General features: G+C 57.1%; 7 protein-coding genes across 7 annotated transcripts; 4 read left to right on the forward strand and 3 right to left on the reverse strand.

The window, feature by feature from the left end:
* The first annotated feature begins 1,227 nt into the window (after window positions 1–1,227).
* Window positions 1,228–7,632, forward strand: J3D65DRAFT_576560 (uncharacterized protein). The gene is made up of 8 exons (XM_066797669.1): window positions 1,228–1,827; window positions 1,877–2,447; window positions 2,500–3,305; window positions 3,355–4,553; window positions 4,635–4,857; window positions 5,083–5,148; window positions 5,210–7,371; window positions 7,430–7,632. Exons 1-8 carry the CDS (start codon window positions 1,423–1,425, stop codon window positions 7,572–7,574), a joined length of 5,577 nt encoding a protein of 1,858 aa, XP_066652687.1. The 5' UTR covers window positions 1,228–1,422; the 3' UTR covers window positions 7,575–7,632.
* Window positions 7,633–8,223: 591 nt separating this feature from the next.
* On the forward strand, window positions 8,224–9,186 carry J3D65DRAFT_557953 (iron sulfur cluster assembly protein-like protein 1; the record flags this gene model as incomplete). The annotated part of the gene is made up of 3 exons (XM_066797338.1): window positions 8,224–8,381; window positions 8,541–8,863; window positions 9,011–9,186. The coding sequence occupies 3 exons, from the start codon at window positions 8,224–8,226 to the stop codon at window positions 9,184–9,186; spliced, it is 657 nt and encodes a 218-aa protein (XP_066652688.1).
* Window positions 9,187–11,264: 2,078 nt separating this feature from the next.
* On the reverse strand, window positions 11,265–12,807 carry J3D65DRAFT_635028 (increased sodium tolerance protein-like protein 1). The gene is made up of 3 exons (XM_066801272.1): window positions 12,723–12,807; window positions 12,560–12,670; window positions 11,265–12,464 (listed from the first exon to the last, which is right to left on the reverse strand). Exons 1-3 carry the CDS (start codon window positions 12,744–12,746, stop codon window positions 11,634–11,636), a joined length of 966 nt encoding a protein of 321 aa, XP_066652689.1. The 5' UTR covers window positions 12,747–12,807; the 3' UTR covers window positions 11,265–11,633.
* A 110-nt stretch (window positions 12,808–12,917) lies between these two features.
* J3D65DRAFT_635030 (uncharacterized protein) lies at window positions 12,918–14,493 on the forward strand. The gene has a single exon (XM_066801273.1). It carries the CDS (start codon window positions 13,099–13,101, stop codon window positions 14,272–14,274), a length of 1,176 nt encoding a protein of 391 aa, XP_066652690.1. The 5' UTR covers window positions 12,918–13,098; the 3' UTR covers window positions 14,275–14,493.
* J3D65DRAFT_635038 (60S ribosomal protein eL19) lies at window positions 14,494–15,992 on the forward strand. The gene is made up of 4 exons (XM_066801274.1): window positions 14,494–14,706; window positions 14,886–15,155; window positions 15,250–15,400; window positions 15,457–15,992. Coding segments are annotated over exons 1-4 (582 nt in total). The 5' UTR covers window positions 14,494–14,704; the 3' UTR covers window positions 15,616–15,992.
* A 6-nt stretch (window positions 15,993–15,998) lies between these two features.
* Window positions 15,999–17,236, reverse strand: J3D65DRAFT_635041 (Glyoxalase/Bleomycin resistance protein/Dihydroxybiphenyl dioxygenase). The gene is made up of 3 exons (XM_066801275.1): window positions 16,891–17,236; window positions 16,235–16,561; window positions 15,999–16,172 (listed from the first exon to the last, which is right to left on the reverse strand). The coding sequence occupies exons 1-3, from the start codon at window positions 17,061–17,063 to the stop codon at window positions 16,154–16,156; spliced, it is 519 nt and encodes a 172-aa protein (XP_066652692.1). The 5' UTR covers window positions 17,064–17,236; the 3' UTR covers window positions 15,999–16,153.
* A 227-nt stretch (window positions 17,237–17,463) lies between these two features.
* J3D65DRAFT_661171 (uncharacterized protein) lies at window positions 17,464–20,901 on the reverse strand (the record flags this gene model as incomplete). Its single annotated transcript, XM_066802591.1, has 3 exons — window positions 20,764–20,901; window positions 19,139–20,703; window positions 17,464–19,090 (listed from the first exon to the last, which is right to left on the reverse strand). Exons 1-3 carry the CDS (start codon window positions 20,863–20,865, stop codon window positions 17,464–17,466), a joined length of 3,294 nt encoding a protein of 1,097 aa, XP_066652693.1. The 5' UTR covers window positions 20,866–20,901.
* Between the last annotated feature and the right edge of the window lie 57 nt (window positions 20,902–20,958).

Below are 20,958 nucleotides of genomic sequence, written 5' to 3' on the forward strand. Positions count from 1 at the left end.
GTGCGGAGGTGCTCTCGTGCTTTCTGAGCTGATGTGTTGGGGGGTGAGACAGACACGACGCCTTTGGACACGTCGGTCTGCCCCACGGCAACACATCAAAACATCAAGCTGCCCTGCTTTGCTTTGCTTTCTTTGTGCTTTGCTTGTGCTGTCCCTACTGTACGTACATACGCGATTCTGGGGAGCAACAAAGGGGGCCTTGGGGCTTGCTCCAACGGGTCCGGCGCGGCGGCTTCACCGGACGAGACCCACCACCAGCACCACCAGACTTGTCGACCTGTGTCAGAATTGCAGGGGCTGCCGTGGGAGGTGGTGGTGGGAGCTAGTCTCTGGCTGCATCTGACCTGGGCTGACCTTTGCGGCGGATGACGCGCCGGGCCAGAGGTAAACAACACAAACTACCGAAAATGCCCATGCTGATGCCGGGTCCCGTGAGCGCGCGTGGCCCTTCCTTTCCGCCGGCGGGGCCCTTGGCTGTTGTCCTTTTCCGCCAAAGCCAGCGGAAAGTCAAACCGTACACCATCTGACCATCAACTCTGAGTTCGCTGTCGAGGTCGCAACTTCGTCGAGGCGAGACATGGCGTTTCACACAAAAAACGGCTCTGTCGACCCAGGAGCCGTGCGACGATACACCGACAAGGCGGCGAATCGTCGAGTTTACGTTTTGCTCTTCTAGGAAAAACGTTTGCGTCTTCATCTCCGTCGTCCCTGTGCGCACCGCTTTATGCCGACGAGCTCACGGCTCACCCCACGTCCTCTTCTCGTCATAAGAGCACCCTGATTTCTCCGTTGCACACGCGGTTGCTCAGCAGTGGGGACCGCTCTCGCCACGGGTCTTTTCTGGAATTCTCATTACTTCGCGACTCAGAGTTTGCTGGCCGTGCCCTCGTCGTCGCCTTTGTCGAGCTGCACACGGACTGCAGCTGTTACGAGGTGCTGGCTGGACGACCTCGACTCTCTCCGAAGCCACTTCATCAATGGTGCTTGGTTGCTGCGGTTGAGAGCCTTGTGCGCCCCGGTCGTCTCGTCCACCTCAAGCCGAAATATGCAATGTGACGTTTACGGCCTTGGTCCCGCATCCGAGGTCTGAGACGGCCCAGAGACAGAGAGTCGCTCACCTCAGGTGCCAGCCGGAGCAGGGTGCCAGGGTCCCCAACACGACGCACAGTCCATCCCGGACTAAGGTAGGCCCGTCCCGGTCCCGTTCTGCTTCGCCCGTCGATCCCGAAATTTTTCGTGCAGCCGAGTCTCAAGTCGCGTCTGCCAGTCGCGCGTTGAGCACCTTCACTTGTCGAAACAACTTCACCACGCCCCTACACCGTGTCATGAGACGCGTCTTGTGAAATCGCCAACCCTCTGTCAAACCGTCCCCCACGTGCGCGTCCTTGTCCTCAAACTACCGCCCAATTCCCACATTACGTCATGGGGCAGAAGAGGAATCTGGAGGTCGCGGCTCAGGATGCCTCGACCAGCGCGCAAAAGCGTCGCAGGCAATACACGGAGCAAGATGCCAAATTGGCGAGCATTTTCGACCGCCTGGCAGATGAAGCCAAGGAAACGCGACTTGCTGCTGCCAAAGAGCTTGTGCTCTTGCTCTCGGATGAAGCCACTGCAGACATTGCTAACAAGGTATTGACACGCCTGATTAGAGGTCTGTGTAGCCCGCGCAAAGCCGCCCGCTCTGGATTCTTCGTTGCCCTCTCCGAGACTTTGCGTCAGCTCTACGGCCCGTCGACAAAAGAAATTCCAGACTTTGAGCCAAATCTCCACGGTCTGGTGAAATTGGTGGCCGAGCTCACAACCGCCGAGGGCAAGACCAGTGGACAGGTCCGTACTCGCCTCTGATGGTCTGGAATCGAATACTGACTAGCAACAGGAGAAGAAAGACCACTTGCTTGGTCGCGTGTTCGGATACAAAGCCCTCATCCAGTCCTCCGTCCTCGTACAACCCGCGGCGCCCAAAGAATGCTGGGCGAACGTCTTGGAAGAGCTCTACAAAATTTCGCAGCAAAAGTCATGGGTGCGAGAAGAATGCGCAATGATTTTCTTTGATGCCGTCAAGGCAATCCACGCTGAGAATGGGGAGGAGAAACTCGTGCGGCAGATTGTCGACGGACTTTGCACCCATGGCTTGGCAAAGACACCAGAGGGTGTTGCCATCTGGCTGACCGTGCAATCAACATTCCCAAAAATGGAGCTTCCCGAGGGCACATGGCACAAGCAGGATCCGCTCTGCACCAAGGAAAGGCAAACCCTGGCCAACGTGATGAAGGAGAACTTTGCCAAGACACAAGACACTGAAAGTGGAAAAAAGGTCAAGTCTGGAAGCTCGCAGACTACGCTCAGTTTTGCTTGGGAGGTCGTGATGGTGTCCTTCATGCAAAGACATGGCGCTGGAGAGTCAGGAGTGACTGAATTCTCAAAGTTCTGGACTGATATTGTAGACAGTAAGTCTGGCCCGCTTGGCTCCACGTGTGGATTGTTTCTAACATTGGACAGACAACCTATTCTCGGCATCGGCGTCTCCCGAGCAAAAATCCAAGGGGCTCCAGCTCTTTTCAAGAATGCTTGCCAGTGCTCCCCAGTGGGCACTGCTTCCCCTATTCTCCGCAAACCTTATGCGATGCATTATCAACCAACGGAATGGTTCGGACCGGTACCTACACAAAGCAGCAGTGACCCCCTTGGACGAGATGCGCGCCAGAGTCAAGAGGAATCCAGACGTTGCTGCCTCGATTGTCGAGGGTCTGATCACAAGACATGGATCGCTCAGCTTTGACAAAATCACAAAGACAAAGACTGTCGAGGGAGTGCTTGGCCACGCTAGTGGACCAGCACTCGAAGAATTGGTCGTCTTCTTCGAGCGCCTAATCTACCGACCCAGCGACGGGGACGAAAAGGCGGTCGAGGCGTACCGCCGCACCATTTCTGATATGCTGGTATCATTGGTCAGAAGTCGGAACTTGGAAAACCAAATCGGGAAAGATGAATGGCTGCGAACGTTGCTTGACGTCTTCACCAGGCTCGCCTACTTTTCGCCCACTGGATCTTCCAAGGCGCAAGATGTGCCAGTGCCATCCATCTCCGAGGCCTCTAGGACCATGTTCCAGCAACGCTTGTCTTCGTGTCTCGCGCATCTCCTCTCTTCAAAACTCGATACCGAGATGATATATCCAGTGTTGGTGGTGACTGCTATCCAGAACCACAGCGCGTCGGAGACTCTGTCTCTTGCTTTCAAGGCTGAAAAGAGTATTTCAAAGGCGGTGAAGCAGGCTCACAAGCTATTGAGTGAAGTCTCGACCAAGGTAAGCCGGCTCACGGCCACGCGTTGGAGCAATGCTAATTATTCAACAGGAAGCCAAGGCAAAAGAGAAGAAGAAGCCAGCACTCAGAGCCTTCAAACTTCTCTTTTCACTCACCATTATCCAGGTGTACAATGGCGATGCCGATGCCGTTATGATCCTCGAAGAACTTTCCGAGTGCTACGGCGCGGCCTTCCAAAAAGGTGAAAAGGATGCCAATGCTTTCCAACTACTGACGGAAGTGATTCTCGGCTTTGCCTCTAGACCTTCGGTGTTGTTTCGGAAGCTCGCTGAGCAAGTTTTCACTGTGTTTGCATCGGAGCTTACCCCTGAAGGCTTGCAATCGATGATTGAGATTTTGGAGAAGAAGGAGAGCGCGTCCGGGCAACAGGATTTGTTTGATCAGCAGGGCAGCGACGTGGAGGAAGAGGGCGAGGAAGATGAAGAGGATGAAGAGGTGGATTCGGATGTGGAGGTGGTGGACGCCGACGGGTCTGACGTGGAGATGGCCGAGAATGAGTCGGAAGACGCTGAATCAGGGGATGATGAAGCTGGGGACGGAGACTCCGATGACGAGGAGCTCCAAAGGTTCGACGCCTTACTTGCCGACACGCTCAAGACGTCAGCCCCGAACGGCACAGGAGAGGACGAGAACAACTCGGACGACGATGACGCAGACATGGACGATGACGAAATGATGGCTCTCGAGCCCCACCTGACGAAGATCTTCCAAGAGCGGAAAAAAGAAAACAGCAAGAAGAAGGAAAACAAAGACGCAAAAGAAAACATGATCAACTTCAAAAACCGGGTCCTGGATCTGCTCTTCATCTACGTCAAACAGCAGCACAGCAACCCGCTCGCCATGGACATCATCATGCCCTTGCTGCAGCTCATTCGCACCACGACCACGAAGCAAGTCAGCGAAAAGGCCGCCAACCTCCTCAAACAGTACTTTGAGGTGGCAAAGAAGGGCATGCCAGAGCCAGCCGAGACGGCTCCTGTCTGGGCTTTGCTGAAGGATGTTCACGGCGAGGCGGCCAAGGACGCCTCGAAGCTGTTTGCCGGAGCCTGTAGCCGGGCAAGTCTCTTCTTGGCCAAGATTCTGGTGACCAAGAAGGACAAGAACTTTAAGAAGGTGGTGGACGTGTACGCGGAGACTATGAAGCAGAGGCACGAGGATTCCAACTCGAAGCTTCATCCGTCCTTTTTCGTCGAGTGGGTCAACTGGAGCTTTGCGCCGAAGAAGCAAAAGTAGGGGTCTCGTAGATCAAAATGGAGTCGGATTGCTGTATGCGTGCCGAACGGCGGAGTGCTCGTTTACTGTTTGTGAAGGTTGAAATCTCACTGTTGCTCTTGCGATAGGAAGTCATCGTATATAGTCAGTGGAGCGTCCAATATATTATGTGTGTACCAAAAAAGCTTGAGTACTCCTACTGCTTTTCAACACTGTAACGCATCTACCTACTCTTTCAACTGCATGGAAGCTTCTTCTCAAAGCAGCATAGGCCTGTTGAGATTCTGCAGGAGTTTATTTGAGCAAACACATTGGTCAAACGTGATTGGGCAGGGATTACACGTAGTCGCGTGGTAAGCGTCATGGTCGCGGCTGCCCCGCCGCCGCGATTTCGGCAGACCCCAACTCCAGGCGTCAGCTACACCTAGACTCCTCCAACCCTTCCAATCACCACGAGCTGTGCAGAACATGGCTTGTAAACACGTCGACGCCCCAGGTATTTGATCTCATCCCCACGCGCAGCTCACACGTTGACAATGGCCAGAGCTCCGGGCTCCGGGCCCAACCCAGTCTGTTTACCGCGAAGACTGCACGCAGTGCTTCGACTCGATTGTGAGCCTGGCTTCACCTTGCCTCGCCGCCTTCGGCCTCGCGGCTAACGCGTCTGATTCAGGAGGATCCGAGCGGCCTCGACGTCTGCCTGTACTGCTTCAACGGCGGCTGCACTGCTGAGCGCAACCACGCCCTGCTCCACCACCAAACGCGCAAACACCCGCTCGTCGTCAACATCAAGCGCACGCGGAAGAAGGTCAAGCGCGATGAGCCCCCGCAGAAGATGTCCAAGCTCGCCATCGCCGCCGAGACGGAAGCCGATCGCTACGATACCACGACGCGGGTCAAGTGCTACGAATGCGGCGTCGACGACGTGGACAAGACGGCGGGCAAGCTGCCGCAGGTGGTGGACGCGGTGCTCAAAGCAAATACGTTTGCGAGACAGGAGGAGGTCAAGGCTTGGGAGCAAGAGATGATTCCGTGTGAGCACACGCTGTGTCTGGAACAGGACGCGTCGAGGACGATTGCGAGCCAGGACCTGGGCCACTGCTCCATGTGCGATCTGAAGGAGAATCTCTGGCTCTGCCTGACTTGCGGCAACCTTGGATGTGGACGCGCACAATTTGGTGGCATTGGAGGAAACTCGCACGGCTTGGCTCACACGGACTCCAGTGGCCATCCGGTAGCGGTCAAGCTTGGCTCCTTGACTGCTGACGGAACGGCTGACATTTACTGCTACGCGTGCAACGAGGAGCGCGTGGACCCTGAGCTGGTCTCCCACCTTGCAAATTGGGGTATCGACATTGCAAGTCGGCAGAAGACGGAAAAGAGCTTGACGGAGATGCAGATCGAGCAAAACTTGAGGTGGGAGTTTTCCATGCAGACGGAGGATGGCAAGGAACTCAAGCCCTTGTTCGGACCCGGTTTCACTGGATTGAAGAACCTGGGCAACAGCTGCTATCTGGCCAGCGTTCTGCAGGCCCTGTTCGCCATGCCCGAGTTCCAGCAGCGCTACTACCATCCCGACGAGCAGCCACCGCAGGCGGATGAGCCCGCACAGGACCTGGAGACGCAGCTGCGCAAGATGGCCGATGGACTGCTTTCTGGCCGCTACTCCAAGCCCGACAGCGACGTCATCGTATCAGAAAACACTCCCGAGGTTCCTCACCAAAAGGGTCTGGCACCGGCAATGCTGAAGCATTTGATTGGACGTGGACACGCCGAGTTTTCCACCATGAGGCAGCAGGACTCGTTTGAGCTTTTGCTCCACCTCCTCAAGCTCGTCACCCGGTCCCAGCATGTGGCTCCCCTCAAGGACCCCGTTGACGCGTTTCGGTTTGCCATGGAGCAGAGGTTACAGTGCATCAATTGCAAAAAGGTCAGCTACAGGACGGACGAAATGGAAAACATTTCTATCCCGGTACCCATCAGGAGAATACCCAAGGACGACAAGATGGACATTACGGATGCTGAAGGCAAGGAAAAGGCAAAGGAGGAGTTTGAGCCGGTCACTCTCAAGGAGTGTCTGGACATTTTCACTGCCGTCGAGGCTGTCGAGCTAACGTGCGCTGCCTGCGGCAGCAAAGACGGCTTCACAAAGCAGAGCCTGTTCAAGACTTTCCCCGACATCATGGCAGTCAATGCGCGCCGCTTCGAGCTTGTCAACTGGGTGCCGACTAAGCTCGACGTGCCCGTGGTCGTTGGCGACGAGGCCATCAACTTTGACTCGTACAAGTCTGGTGGACTGCGAGACGGAGAAGAGCTGTTGCCAGAGGACGCCGACACGGGGTCGTCGACCAAGTTTGTGCCCAACGAGACGGCGCTGGCCATGCTGGAAGCCATGGGATTCCCACGCGTCCGCTGCGAAAAGGCGCTGCACGCCACGGGCAACGCGGACCCCGAAGCGGCATCCAACTGGCTCTTTGGCCACATGGACGACCCAGACATTGACACGCCGGTCGACCTGGATGGCGGAAGCAGCGGAGGATCGGGGGCGGTGGACCCCGAGAAGATAGAATCGCTTGGAGCCATGGGCTTTGGGCCTCCGCAGGCGCGTCAAGCGCTCAAGGAGACGGGCGGCGACATGGAGCGCGCGGTGGACTGGCTCTTCAACCACCCGGAAGCGACGGGCGACTTTGGCGACGACGACGCGGGCGCTGACGGTGGAGCTGCTGCTGCTGCGGCGGCGCCCAAGGAGAAGAGAGAGCCGGGCAGCGGGGCGCTGCCGGCCAACTTCCAGCTGCACAGCATTGTGTGTCACAAAGGCAGCTCGATTCACGCGGGGTAGGTTCAGCCCCATGACGTTTGGGCGAGCAGGCGGGCACAGCTAACATTGTTGCAGGCACTACGTCGCGTTCATTCGCAAGCAGATTCCAGGCGTCGACGAGACGTCTTGGGTCCTATTCAACGACGAAAAAGTAGCCCAGGCGGCTGATGTCGACGAGATGAAGAAGTTTGCATACGTCTACTTTTTCCGCCGCGTTTGAGGCGTAGGGTAGGGTAGGGGAGCGGGCAAGGAAAGGCGCAGATGGGCATTGGTGTGGGCGGGTGGGTGGGTGAGGCTAGCGTTAAAGCCGAAGGAGCATGGACTGGATGGACTGGATGGACTGCTGTTCGGGGTCGCGGTGTCGGGGTTTCGGACGTGAGGTGTCGCTTTGGTTGGCTGGTGGGTGCGAGATGCATGCTGAGAGTGCGGTCGACTCTCGATCGCAGGCAGGCGTTGGGCGAAGAGGTAGATGCACACGACGAGATCAATTCGAGTGGTTGACGACGGCGATTCCGCTTGATGGCCGCAATGGCTGGAGTAATTGCAGCGGTGCGATTTGGCAGGGCGTTGTGTTGAGGTCGAGTGTAGGTTGTGCACGTTCACAAGGTCGCCACCTGTGCAGGGGAGTGGCAGGCCGAAGTTATGACTTAATCGGCTTGGCCGAGACCGCCGCGCCGAGAGCCCGCCCGCCCGTCATCCTCTCAAATAATCAAAGGGCACAGCAGCACCTCTCTTCACACCTCAGTTCTCGACATCCGCTCAACGAACACTTCAACACGACAACACGACCTCAGCCTCTGCATCAACCAAACCACCTGCAATCGCCTCGTACACCCTACAGCAAACCCGTCGACACCTCCATCATCGTCATGTTCAGAAGAGTCCTTGCGACCGCGCCTGCCTCGGCCGGCAAGCTCGTCGCCTCGGCCGCCAGACCTCAGATTGCCTCGCCGCTGCTGCAGCGGACAGGCGCCCCGGCCGTGGGCGGCGCTGTCGTCGCTCGCCGGAGCTACCACGAGAAAGATGAGTTGCCCTCCTGCTCCTCTTGATGCGACGCGGTCGCTGCGCTGGCTGCGTGGCGGGCGCCTCTGCATCGCAGCGCTTTTGCCGAATCTTCGCCCCTCACGCACCTCACTCGCTCACACCCCTCTCTCCACACCCACCTTTGCACCATGCCGTTCCCCAGTTCCGCTCAGCAGCTAACAGCCTCAGCACTGCTCGACCACTACAACCGGCCGCGCAACGTGGGCAGCATGTCCAAGAACGACGGCGACGTGGGGACGGGCCTGGTGGGCGCGCCGGCCTGCGGCGACGTCATGAAGCTGCAGATCCGCGTCGACCCGGACTCCAACACCATCAGCGACGTCAAGTTCAAGACGTTTGGCTGCGGCTCCGCCATCGCCAGCTCCAGCTACCTGACCGAGCTCGTCCGCGGCATGACGCTCGAGCAGGCCGCCCGCATCAAGAACACCGAGATTGCGAAGGAGCTGTGCTTGCCGCCTGTTAAGCGTGAGTTTTTTCTCCCTCCTTTCTTTCCCTGTCCATCATCATCATCATCATCTTCTTCTTCTTCTTTTTCCGTTGTTCGTTTGTGCGCCGGTCGAGGGGCCGTCGTATCGCGAGGTCGTTCGGATTGCTGACATTCTTCGCCGCCAGTCCACTGCTCCATGCTCGCCGAAGACGCCATCAAGTCGGCCATCTCAAACTACTACACCAAGAACCCCAAGGCGCGCGCCACGGACCTCGGCGGCACCGGCGCACCGCTGCCCAAGGTCGAGATCGAGACCGTGACCGAGTCGCCCAAGGCGGCCACCGCTTCTGCCAATGCGTAAGCCAAGCAAAGCAAATCCGAAGGAAGAAAAAAACGAAAATCCCAGAAAAAAGGCGTGGCGGCCGTCGTCGATGAGCGCCGGCTGGGCTGAAGAGAAAATTGGTGGAGCGTCTGGAGGCGATGAGATCATGTTTCCCTATTCTTTCCCTTTTCTTCTCTAGGTCTTTTACCTCCTCTTTCCCCGCCGACGTAACCTGGGAAGACGCGCGAGCTTTGCGGCGGGCGAAGAGCGCAACGAACAGAGCGCACACACGAGCGAAACACTCGCTTTTGATTGTCGAAATCGGCCAATCGATCAACAGCGGCGGCGACAGTCCTGGCGGTAGACGATAACCTGGCACGCGTGGCCGTCGACGCCCTTCTCTCTTCTTCCCCCCTTTTCTCCTTGTACCACCAACCACTACAGTAGTCACCCTAGGCGTTCATCCTGTGTTTGCTTTTCCTCCTTTTCCTCTGCCGTTCGTGGGTTTTTGCTTTCGGCGCCTACCTATTCCTTTTTCCTGGATTTTTGACGGCCGACTGGCTCGTGGCGTGCAGGCGCTGGAGCGACGGCGGCGGCGGCGGCGGTGGTGGTAGTGGTGCGCATCGTCGCACATTCGGCCAGTTGAGCAGCAGACGCGTTCTGCGCTGAATGAACGCACGAAAGGAGGGATAGATGGAACCGTTCGAATGACGCGTTCGGGGGAGTATATGGGACGGTCGGACGGTTGGATGGCTGGCTACCTCTCTACCTAGGTGCCCTGTCTGTCTGCCTTTTTTCGCCATGCAATGAAGAAAGTTATAAACCGTCATGTACGCAGCTGCAGTCTGAGCCGCGCGTGGGTGTGTGAAATGACCGTGACCAAAATTCTGCCCAAAGTGTAGCCCCACGACGATGGCGTGAGTGAGTGATTGAGTGGGTGGATGGATGACTGAGCGAAAACCAAAACAGCAGCAGCAGGATCGCGGGACGGGCAGGCGGGCAACCGGCACATTTATACGGACGGACGGACAGGGAGATGAGGCGAGGCAAGGCGAAGCAGGAGCATGCGTGGCACCATGGGACAATAGGTAGGTATTCTAGGCACGGCAGGACTACCACCAGCACCAGCTGAGCATCACGCCACCAGCAGCAATCCACCAAGGTAACTGATCAGAACACGCCGGAGAGTCAGGCAGGCAGGCAGGCAGACAGGCGCAGGGCGGTAAGGCCAACATCTGATAAATGTGGTATCTGATGGAGGGGTACTGTAGCTGTAAGGTTTAAGGGGGCGGGCGGGGGGCTAAGGTTATCTGATGCTGGTGGGCTGTGGAGTACCTACTCTGTTATATAGAGACGGGGGTATCTTTTTTTCGTTTCTCCATGACTTCCTTCACATTTTCTCCCTGCCATCTTTTCTCACGCCCTACCTATACCCATACCTATACCCTTGCCCATATTCCCATACTCGATGCTCTCCCTCCTCTCTCCTCACCTCCCTTATCCCCCCATCCCCCATCCCCCATCCCCCCACCTCATCATCATCATCATCCCAACCCTTCCAAGAAAAACTCACCGCACGCCTGCCCGCCGATCACCCCTCCCCTCACCCAATCACGCCGCACCCATTATACCACTCGCGCGCGCGGCCGCCAGCTCACCGCCTACAGAGTCATGCAGCGGGCGCCGGTGTCGCTGCCTGCCGCCGTCGCACGTGCGTAGAATTCTTACCTTGTGTAAGGTACTATGCAGTCTTCTTGTGCAGCGCGGCATAAAAAAGCTTGGTTCGGCTTCGGCCGCTCGGCGGGGATTTCTTTTTACCTCTGTAGTTGTGTGGATTGAAATTGTGACTTGTGCGCGGCCGGGGCTACCTACCTTGGAGAGTAGTGGTGAGTAGTGGTGAGTACCTACATACCTGGCAGAGTGGCAAGGTGGAGAGGGAGCCAGGTGTGTACGCATGCCAAGGGCGTGGGTAAGAGAGAGATAGATGGTAGGGGTGAATAGAGGGGTTTGAAGTAGGTTTGAGTGGGCATCGAGGTGGAGGGGATAGAGGTGGCCAAGGCAAGGCAAGGTAAGGACGGAAGGAAATGTCGGGTCAGGCTAGATTGGCCGTGGGGTGCTTGTATACCTAGGAGCAAGAGAGATGTATATATTTATATACATGTGGGTAGAAAGTGGTGGTGATGGCACCTCTTATCTACATTGCCTGCTTCTCGGCTGTCTCTGTAGCTAACGAGCAGTACTCAAGTATTTGCATTGTGTCTGTTGTTTAGACAAGAGTTGCAGTGTCTACTCGCATAAATCTTCGTTCATGCATGGCGCGGACTGAGGCCAATCTTGTTTGATTCATTTGATGCTTTTTCAAATTCTCGCCGTCACACGAAGATAAAAGTACTGGTCATAATGAGAAAAATGGGAAACTGCACGCTCAAATGCTCACACGGTGCTCGCGCCCAGGAATGGAAAATTCGATAGGGAAGAACTCAAGACTACCGCTTCAGCGCCGCAAACCTCCTCGCCAACTCATCGACGTCGGGAATCTTACCGCCAGGCCCATCATCCGCCTTTTTGCTCTTTCTAGCCTCGTCGCCCGCCTCCTCGAGTTTCTTGGCCGCGCGGCTGGCGCCGCCCGACGGCGCGCGCTTCAGCTCCGGCGGGCCCGGCAGCTTGACCTTGGGCGCGACGTTCTCGGAGCTGGGGCTGGGCGGCGCGACGCGCAGCGGGCTGGCGGGGCCCAGCTTCTTGGGCGGCGTCGCTTTGGCCAGGTCTTCCGTCTCGAGCGGCGCCTCGAGTACCTTTTGCTTGTGGCCGTCGGACGGCTCGTCGTCGTCGTTGTCGTCGTTGTCGTCGGCCCCGTTCTGCGTCTCGTCCTCGTCCTCGTCGAACCCCGGTATACTGACGCCGTAGGCGCGCGCTATCTCACGCATGTACGCGTCGACCAGCTCGTCCGACGGCGTCTCGACGCGCAACTTCTTCAGCACGCGCTCTGCGACCCCTGTGCCCTCCATCGCGCTGAGCGCAAAGTCCTTGCCGAACTTGTCGACCAAGAGAGCGCGCGCGGCGTGCAGCTCTTTGACTTCGGTCCGCGGTGCGGCGTAGATGAGCGAGCGGACGGCTTCTTCGAGGCCCGGGTCGCAGGTGGAGGACGAGGACGAGCTGGACGGACGCAGCGACGGCGAGGCGTTGGCGGGCGGGTCGAGCAGCTGGGACCGCGCGAGCAGCAGCTCGCAGTACAGTTCGAGGATTTCGTGCAGTTCGGTGGTTATGTCGCTGCGGATGATGTTTTCGATGCGGATTCGCGCGCTTTCGAGTTTGCCTTGCTGGGTCGGATTAGTTGGGTTGCCTGTGTTGCGGTGGATGGCTGCTTTTTCGGCCAGAATTCCTGATAGTTCAGGCGGGCAAGGGACAGACGGACTTCAAGGAGTTGGGCCATGGCACGGCGTGATTGTTTTGCGAGGGCAATGTCTTTTTGTTGCACCATGCGGAGTCGGGATATTGAGAGCTTCAGCTGGACTTTGAGCTTGGACTGCGTCGGTCGTCAGCGACGTGCAGGAGTCGGATTGGAGGTAAGTACTTGCAACAAGGGACGAGGGAGGAGCCATGGCGACGGATTTCTGTGATGAATAGGTGGTGTGGGTGATGAAGCTGGAGGATGTGGTGAGGTGCCCCGCGACCAGACATGAGGCCGGGGAGCTGGAGGGAGCTCTGATGATCGACGACCGGGGTGCACCGGCACTGCCCCGCCGCTGAGCACGTTCACTTGTCAACTCACGCGTCGAGGTCCCTGCCCACGTCACTGTCTTGAATTGACGCCCCGATGGAAGCGCAAAACTTACCTCCCCTTTGATACCGATACAACCTCATGTCGTTGTAATCTGAGCTCCTCGTATCCCGATACGCTCCCAACGCCGCCTCGACACCTCTCAGATTCGCCGCCTTCACCGTCTGCCCATCATGCCGCTCCATCTGCTAGGGAAAAAGTCATGGAACGTCTACAATCCCGCAAACATCGAACGCGTCCGGCGTGATGAGGCTGCCGCCCAGGCGCAAGAAGAGGAGGAAGAGCGCCGTTTGGACGAGATTGACGCGCAACGACGGATGGCCATTCTTCGAGGCGAGAAGCCGCCGTCTCCACCACCGGAGCTGGCTGAGAAGGACGAGGCAAATCACAGCAATCACGACGGCCGGGGATTTGTCAAGAGGCGAAAGATTCGTGGAGAAGATGACACGGACAGGGACATTCGCGTGGCAGCAGAGGTTGCCAAGCAGGGACAGGACATGCAACAACAGCTGGTCAAATTTTCGGCGGACAAACAAGCAGATGTTCCTCTGACTGACCATGCCGGACACATCAACCTCTTCCCCATCGATCAGCGTGCCTTGAAAAAGGCCGAGAAGAATGCTGAGCGGGAGGCGGAAGAGGCAAAGAAGAAGCGCGAATATGAGGACCAATACACAATGCGTTTTTCCAACGCCGCGGGAAGGAATATTTCTGGCCAACCGTGGTACACCAATTCATCAAAGGCGACCGTAGAACCGGAAGAGGGGGAGGATCTTGAATTGGCCGAGGCGGCCGGCAAGAATGTCTGGGGCAGAGAGGATCCAATGCGCAAACACCGAGAGAAGACACGAATCACAACCAACGACCCACTAGCCTTTATGAGCAAGGCTCAAGTACAGCTCAAAAAAGCCGAGCGAGATCGGAAGAGCTGGGCTGCTGAAAGGGAGCGGGAAATGGTGGCTATGAAGGAAGCGGAGGAGAATGAGAGACGACAGCGCAAACGAAGGCACTCTCACAGGGAGCGTCATCGCAGGGACAAGGACGGCGTGGAGGTGGACGAGCTCGAGGGGTTCAGCCTGGATGCGCCCGGTGGCAATGATTCAAAGTCGCGGCATGAAAGGTCGCGTGAGCACAGGTCTCGACATCATCGTAGCCACAGGAGCAGGAGTCATAGCAGAGAAAGGCACAGACATCGGTCGCGGCGCAGTAGGAGTCGAGAGAGGGAGTCGCACAAGTCACATCGGGCGCAGAGTCCCAATGGACATGGAGAGGATGACCGTCACCGTTCGAGCGCCCGCAGACGTCTAAGTCCTGGCGCCGAAAGAGTCAAGAAGGGTCATGGGGCGTGACGCATGTCTGTGTAGAGCAGGACGTGTCAGATAGTCTTTCCATGGTAATTGATACCCGAACTTGGTGTTTTGGAGCTAGAGCAAGGGCCTAGGCAGTTGGTCGATTGGGTGCTTGACGTGGCAGTGGTTTCCTGCGACCGATTGAATGTGAAGGCAAGACGATGGCTGAGTGAGTCAGATGGTATTCCAGCACTGCAGAGCAATCAGAATGAAGTCGAGTAATGATGAGCCATGATGAGGGCGAGGTGTCGATGCGAGGGGAATCGAACTGTTCGCGGGCGCTGGCGCGGGCAAGTCTTGGCGCACAGACCACGCACGTGACCCGCCCACAAACCGGCAGCGAAACTTTAGCGAGTCTTTCAAATCCCCTCTGCAACCACGACCCTACTAACGAACCAGGACATCGACCAGCCGACGACAATCATCGAAAATGTAAGAACCGCCCGATACCTCGACGTCGCGTTGCCGGCAGAGCGAATTGCACTCGTTCAAACGCGGATTCCCTCACGCCCAGGCGTTGCACCGCTCTTCGCCGGCCTCGCCTCGCCACCTCGTCCACAGCGGCCTCACCACCTGCACTGAGAGCGTCGCTGACTAGAATGTCTTTGCAGGGTCAACCTCCGTACCCAGAAGCGCCTTGCGGCGTCCGTCGTCGGTTGCGGCCAGCGCAAGATCTGGCTTGACCCCAACGAGGTCAGCGAGATCTCCAACGCCAACTCCCGCCAGACCATCCGCAAGCTGGTTTCCGATGGCCTCATCATCAGGAAGCCCGTCACCATGCACTCCCGTGCCCGCGCCAGGGAGCTCACCGCCGCTCGCCGCATCGGTCGTCACCGTGGCTACGGTAAGAGGAAGGGTACCAAGGACGCTCGTATGCCCAGGTAGGCGCCGACCCGAACCCGACCGAGGACCTCGAAAAACCAACAAAAAACCTCGAAAATCTTTGGGACATTCGCTGATGTGGTGGGATTACAGCCAGGTTCTGTGGATGCGCCGTCTCCGTGTCCTCCGTCGTCTCTTAGTCAAGTACCGTGCCAGCGGCAAGATCGACAAGCACCTCTACCACGAGCTGTACCACCTCAGCAAGGGTAACACCTTCAAGCACAAGCGCGCCCTCGTTGAGCACGTACGTTTTCTTCCCGATGCACCACAGCTCCATCAAAGCGCTTACAATTGTTGCAGATCCACAAGGCCAAGGCTGAGAAGCAGCGCGAGAGGATCCTCCAGGAGGAGATGGACGCCAAGCGCGCCAAGACCAAGGCCGCTCGCGAGAGGAGACAGGAGCGTGTCTCGGCCAAGAGGCTGGCGCTCGCGGCCGACGACGAGGAGAAGAAGGCTTAAGCGGCGGCGGCACCATCAACACTACTACTCGGTTTCGGCAGTTGTGGCACTGGGGAGGTGACGTCGGGCGTGGTTCCTTCATGAAAGGGGAAAATGGGGTCCACCTTTCTACAAATTCTCCATCGGCAACAGAGGTCACGGTTTCTTCATGTACGTCCCAAATGAGCATTGAACGCTTTCGGACCACCCCACGATGTCCTGTTGCCTGCCTGCTGCATGCTCTCGTCTTTGACCGAGGGTTTTCTTCGGTTGCGGATGAGCAGCTGCTGGGCACACATGACAGCACCTGGCGGGTTCGAATTGGTCGGAAGGTTGCGGTTAAAATGCAGGTGTTGGGGGTTCCAAAAACAATCAACGAGCTTCTGCTTGGTCCATCCTTTTTTGCACTGAATCAGTGATTGATTGACGTCACCGGGTAGGCTTGCCTGAGCTACCACGATGCCAAACCTACTTCATGTATTCTCTACATCTTCCACCAGCTCCGCCCATTGCCTTCACCTTCCGCGTCACCTCTCCCTTCCTACTCCCTACCCACCCATCAAACATAATTCGAAATCCTACACCACGACGTCAGCAAAGCACATCACCCACGGCACAGCAACAAAGTCAAATCACTCACTCAACCAGATTCCCATCTGGATCCCTCACATACACACTCCTCAGCTTCCCCCTCGCCCCCGTCCGCTGCACCACCACATCACCTTCCTCTCCCTCCGCTCCATCCTCTGTGCCCTTCCCCTCCCCATCCCCCACCTCCTCCCCCAAAGCCCCAAACCTGAGCAACCGCACTCCCCCGGCTGCCAGTGCTTCTGCCACGCGCTCGACGGGCGTGTCGGTCAGCAGGCAGAAGTCGGCTGTGCCGGGGAGCGGCGACGAGGCGTGGGGCGCGTAGGGAGAGGACGCTGCGTGCAGGTTTATTTTTTGGGCGCCGAAGAGGAGGGCGTGTCTGGTTTGTGGGGTGGTTAGTTGGTGTTGAGTTGGGGAGGAGGGTGGCGGCGTCCGTCCATCCGTTTATGCGGGCCGAACAGAAGGAAAATTAAAGAAGACGGTATGGTATGTATGTAGGGTACATGTAAGGCAGGCACCTAGAAACAACGCCAAAAGAAAAAAAACTCTATCTCTCTATCCGTCTATCTGTCAATCATTCAACGACCACGATCCTGTACCCGCTCCTCTCTCCCCCTCTTTTTCCCCCTCTTTTTCCCACCAAAGCCCAAACCCCAAACTCAAAACACAAAAATAAAAGAAAACAGAACAGAAAGAAAGCAAACTGACCGAACCTCCCCCTCGCCTCCCGCAGCAGCAGCCGACGTAAAAGCCTGATACCGCATCCCCAATTGCCTCGTATAAAAGGCGATGCTGGCGTCGACGTCGCGCGCGTAGAGGACGAGGTGGTCGAGCGCGCCGATGGTGAAGGCGGGCGCTGCTGGTGTAGGTGTTGAGGACATTGTGTTCTGTAGCTTGGATGTCGCTTGGTCGAAGTTGATTGGTTTCCGTAGGAGGGGAGGAGAGGAGAAGTAGAGGAAGGAGATGGAGATGGCTGGTTGTTTGGTTGTTTGGTGTATGACTCGCACGTAGGCAAGTAGTTGCGAGCGTGGTGCCGTGCTAGCCGGGGATGAGGAGGAGGACGTCTTGCGTCATGCGGCTTCGGTGCTAGCTAGGTGCGTTACCTAGAGGCGGCTGTCCACGTCAATGTAACCAGACCGGGAACTAATGAGGGATGATGCGATGGCTGGTGGATGCCGGATAGCGATATTGTGCCATAGGGCTGCTTTTTGTATTTCTATACAAATGTATGTGTATGTGTGTCTACACAATATCTACAACAACGCCAATCCACGCCCAGGTTTACCTCTGCTTCTTGCTCCCCCGCCCACCCCTCGCACTCTTCGCGCCCCTCTTATCCCCCTTGGCACCCCCTCCCGCGCCCCCTCCGCTCTGCACAACCCTCACCTTACCCACAGGCACGACGCCATAGACCTCGCTCTCCTTCCACGCGCGGACAGTCTCGATCTCGCGCGGCCAAATCTTCTCGACGTCGCGGCTCTCACGATCGACCCAGCGGCTCTCCTTGAACGCAAGGTCCCAGCGCGCCAGAATCTCCTTGACCGCCTTGCCCTTCTTGACCGACCCGGGCTGCAGCTTGACCTTGTACTTGTACGTCGCGAGCGCGCTCCACGGCGCGCACACGGGGACCGCGCAGACAATGTCGTCGCCGGGCAGCGGGCGGCCCGTAAACGCGTCAATGTCAATTGTGTGCTGCAGCTCCTCTTCGCCGGCCGCGGTCTCCGGGTCCTCACCCAGCGCGCCCTCGAGCGCCTGTCGCCGCTTTTCCTCCTGCGCCAGCCCCTTTTCTTGCGCCCGCAGGTGCTGCTCGCGCCGCCGCTGCTTCTGCGCCTGCGCCTCTTCCTCCTTGCTCTGCTTGCTCTCTTTGGCTTCCGCCTGGCTTTCGCCCGGCTTCTTGACGCCGAGCAGCCGCAGCGCCAGTTCGCGGTCTTCCTCGTCCTGGTCGGCGTACTTTTGGGCCAGCTTCTTGGCTTTGCCGCGCTTGCCTCGCGGCCGAGGTGCTGGCTTGTCCTGGCCCTTGTCCTTGTTTGTGGTCTGAGTGGTCGTAGATGGAGCCGGTGCGGTTGAGACCGCGTCGTCTTCGTCGTCGCTGCCGTGCTCTGAGCCGCTTGATGAGGCCTTGGGGATTTCGTCGGGTTTGATGCCCTTCCGGATGAGACGGCGTTCGCGTGCGGAAAGGTGGCGTTTGCCGGATTCCTTCTTCTCTTCCTGCGCCTTTCCGACCTTTTGAGGAGGCTCGGTGATGACTGGTTCTGGCTCTGCTTCCTCGTTTACTTTGTCCGCGTCCTCTTCTACACCTTCACCAGGCTCTTCTTTGTTGTCTCCAGCACCGGTAGACTGCAGTGGGTCATTCCGCCCAACCTCTCCTTCATCTCCACTGTCTTCAGAAGCAGACTCGAGCTTGGCGTCGGGAAAGTCCTCGTCGCTATCACTATCATCGTCGTCCTTGTTCTGCTCTGCCTCATTCTCCTGGGCGCTCCCAGAGGGACGGGGAGGGGTGGGACCATCATTGACTCTGTGCTTGACGTGATTCTTCTTGCTTTCTTCGCTAATCTGGAACATGACCGCAAACCCAAGAAGGAGCTGGGCAGGGGGCAAAAAGTTCTTTTTCCCCTGGATGGTAAAGCCGCCGGCCGTGAGGTACTCGCCAGTTGGCGCCGTCTTGCTCACCTGGTCGGCATTCACCCACCAAGCGGACATGACAGCCTTGGAATCCCAGGCGCTAGAAGTGGCGACGGAAAGATTTCCAGCTTGCGAGAGCGTCGAGGGCGGGATGGGTGCGTCGGGTGTGGCTGGGTTGTTTTTGATGATGACAGACGCGGCGCCTTGCAAATCAGCATGCACGTAGACGTCGCCCTTTGTCAAATGTCGCCGGTAGAGGATTTCGTTTTGTGTGGCATCCTTGCCGCTGTGTCACGGGTCAGCGTCGAAATCAAGAACAACTAACAAAACTTACCCAAGCACAAGATAGCCCTCAGAGGATATAAAGTAGATGAATTTTTCAAACCAAAACTGCTTTCGCACGGGTCTCAGAACCTCCTTTTCTTGGTTCAAACCCTTTTTGAGTTCAGTCTCAATCTTCTTCTGAGTGCTCTTGAGTGCCTTGTCGGAAGCCTGCAGAGTGCGCTCCTCCTTTTGAGCCGCCGTCTTCTTTTGCTCAAAGTAAAGCTTTGCGTTTGCCCAAGGCGAAAGGCCGAGATTGATGTCAATTGAGAGCCGCTTGTCGACTGCCTTGACATTTTCCTTGCCTTTGGTCGCACTCTCGTCCTCCGATTCGCTCTCCGTCTCGCTGCCCTCAAAGTCGTCTTCATCCTCTTCCACACCTGGCTCGGACAGTAGCAAGGTGACGCTGTTTTCGTGCAGCTTCAACGGGAGCTTAATCATTTCCGCGACTGGATTGTGTTGGCTCTGCTCTCTTTCAATGAGACGAGCGATCTCGACCCAGTCCATGCCCTTTTCGATCAGACTGTTCACCGCCGCGACGGCCTCGGAGACCCAGTCGACATTGGCTTGGATGGCTTCGGCTTTTCTGATATTTAGCTCTTGAACTTGCTGCAGACCACCAATGCGCTTCTGGTGCTCTTGCTTTGCCTGTTCGAGCTTGCGCTGCGCAGCCAATTCCCTCTCCTGCAAGCGCGACTCCAGCTTTTGGCCTTCTATCGAGGAAAAGAATTCGTCGACAGTCTTGTTGAACCCTTCAAATTCAAGGAACGCCAGAGATGGATCATTCTCAAACTGCTTGGGTTTGAATGGATGGAAGTCGTCATAGAGCAGCTTTTCAGCTGCATTGCCGTCTTGACCGCCATTGGCATTCTTCTTTGCGATGATGAAGCCGCGAGCCGTTTCTGCGCGGGTGATTTCCGCGTCGACTCGCTTGGCTTCTTCCAACGCCGTCATCAGACTTTCCAGGGTGGCTTCATCTTCAAGCACAAGCTCTGGCTTGGTTTGTCCATCAAAGCCAGTTACGTGGAACGCATGGTCGACAAGCATGGGCGGCAACTCCGTAATGCTGGTTGCGAGCGCCCTTCTAAGCGCATCCTTGTGCTTATTCTTCTTGGACTTGCGGTCCTGCGCCTCTTGTTGTTTTTCCAATGCCTTTTCAAGTCCCTCTTTGACGCGGTTCTTGGTCAACTCGGGTACTCCGTTGTAGTTTTGGCGGAGTGAGAGGTTGTATTGCAAGCCGACCCTCAATCGCTCGTGCTCGGCACCTTCGTCGACCGTCCGCAGCAGACTCAGAATGTTCAATTCGGCATCGGTCAAAACAATGTTGCCACCGGCGTAGAATTCCAAAAAGAGCCGGTAGAGTCCGTCGGAAAACTGCAGCTCGATTATGCGGTCAGTGCCGACCTGGGAAACCTTGGTGACACGTCTTGTTTTTAGGAATTTGCGCAGCCGAACGACAAAGGGCGATGGGGCGGAGGCGGTGGTCCGCGAGAATTCGGTGAGGTGGCATCGGAAGCCCGAGTCGACAATGAGCTGTTCGCGGTGGTTCGGTTTTTGGAATTTAAAGAGGAATATGCGCTACATTGTGTTAGAGAACCTGCAGGTCAAGCTGTGGGGGGTTCCGGGAGTGGGACCTACGGTGGAGAGATCGTAGATGTTTGCTACACGGAGCGAGCAAATGGAGCTGGAGAGCTCGTGAGCGATAACCTTGACGTCTAGAGAGCTGAATCTCTGCTTCATGTTGCAAGTGGGGGGAGTGGTGGTTGTGAGTCGCGCCGCGGGGTCGAGGTTTGCGCTTCAACCTGTCAAATCGCATGTGCGTCATCGTCATGG

This window comes from Phyllosticta citribraziliensis (genome assembly GCF_038025025.1).
Source record: "Phyllosticta citribraziliensis strain CPC 17464 chromosome Unknown J3D65scaffold_10, whole genome shotgun sequence".
NCBI lineage: Eukaryota > Fungi > Ascomycota > Dothideomycetes > Botryosphaeriales > Phyllostictaceae > Phyllosticta > Phyllosticta citribraziliensis.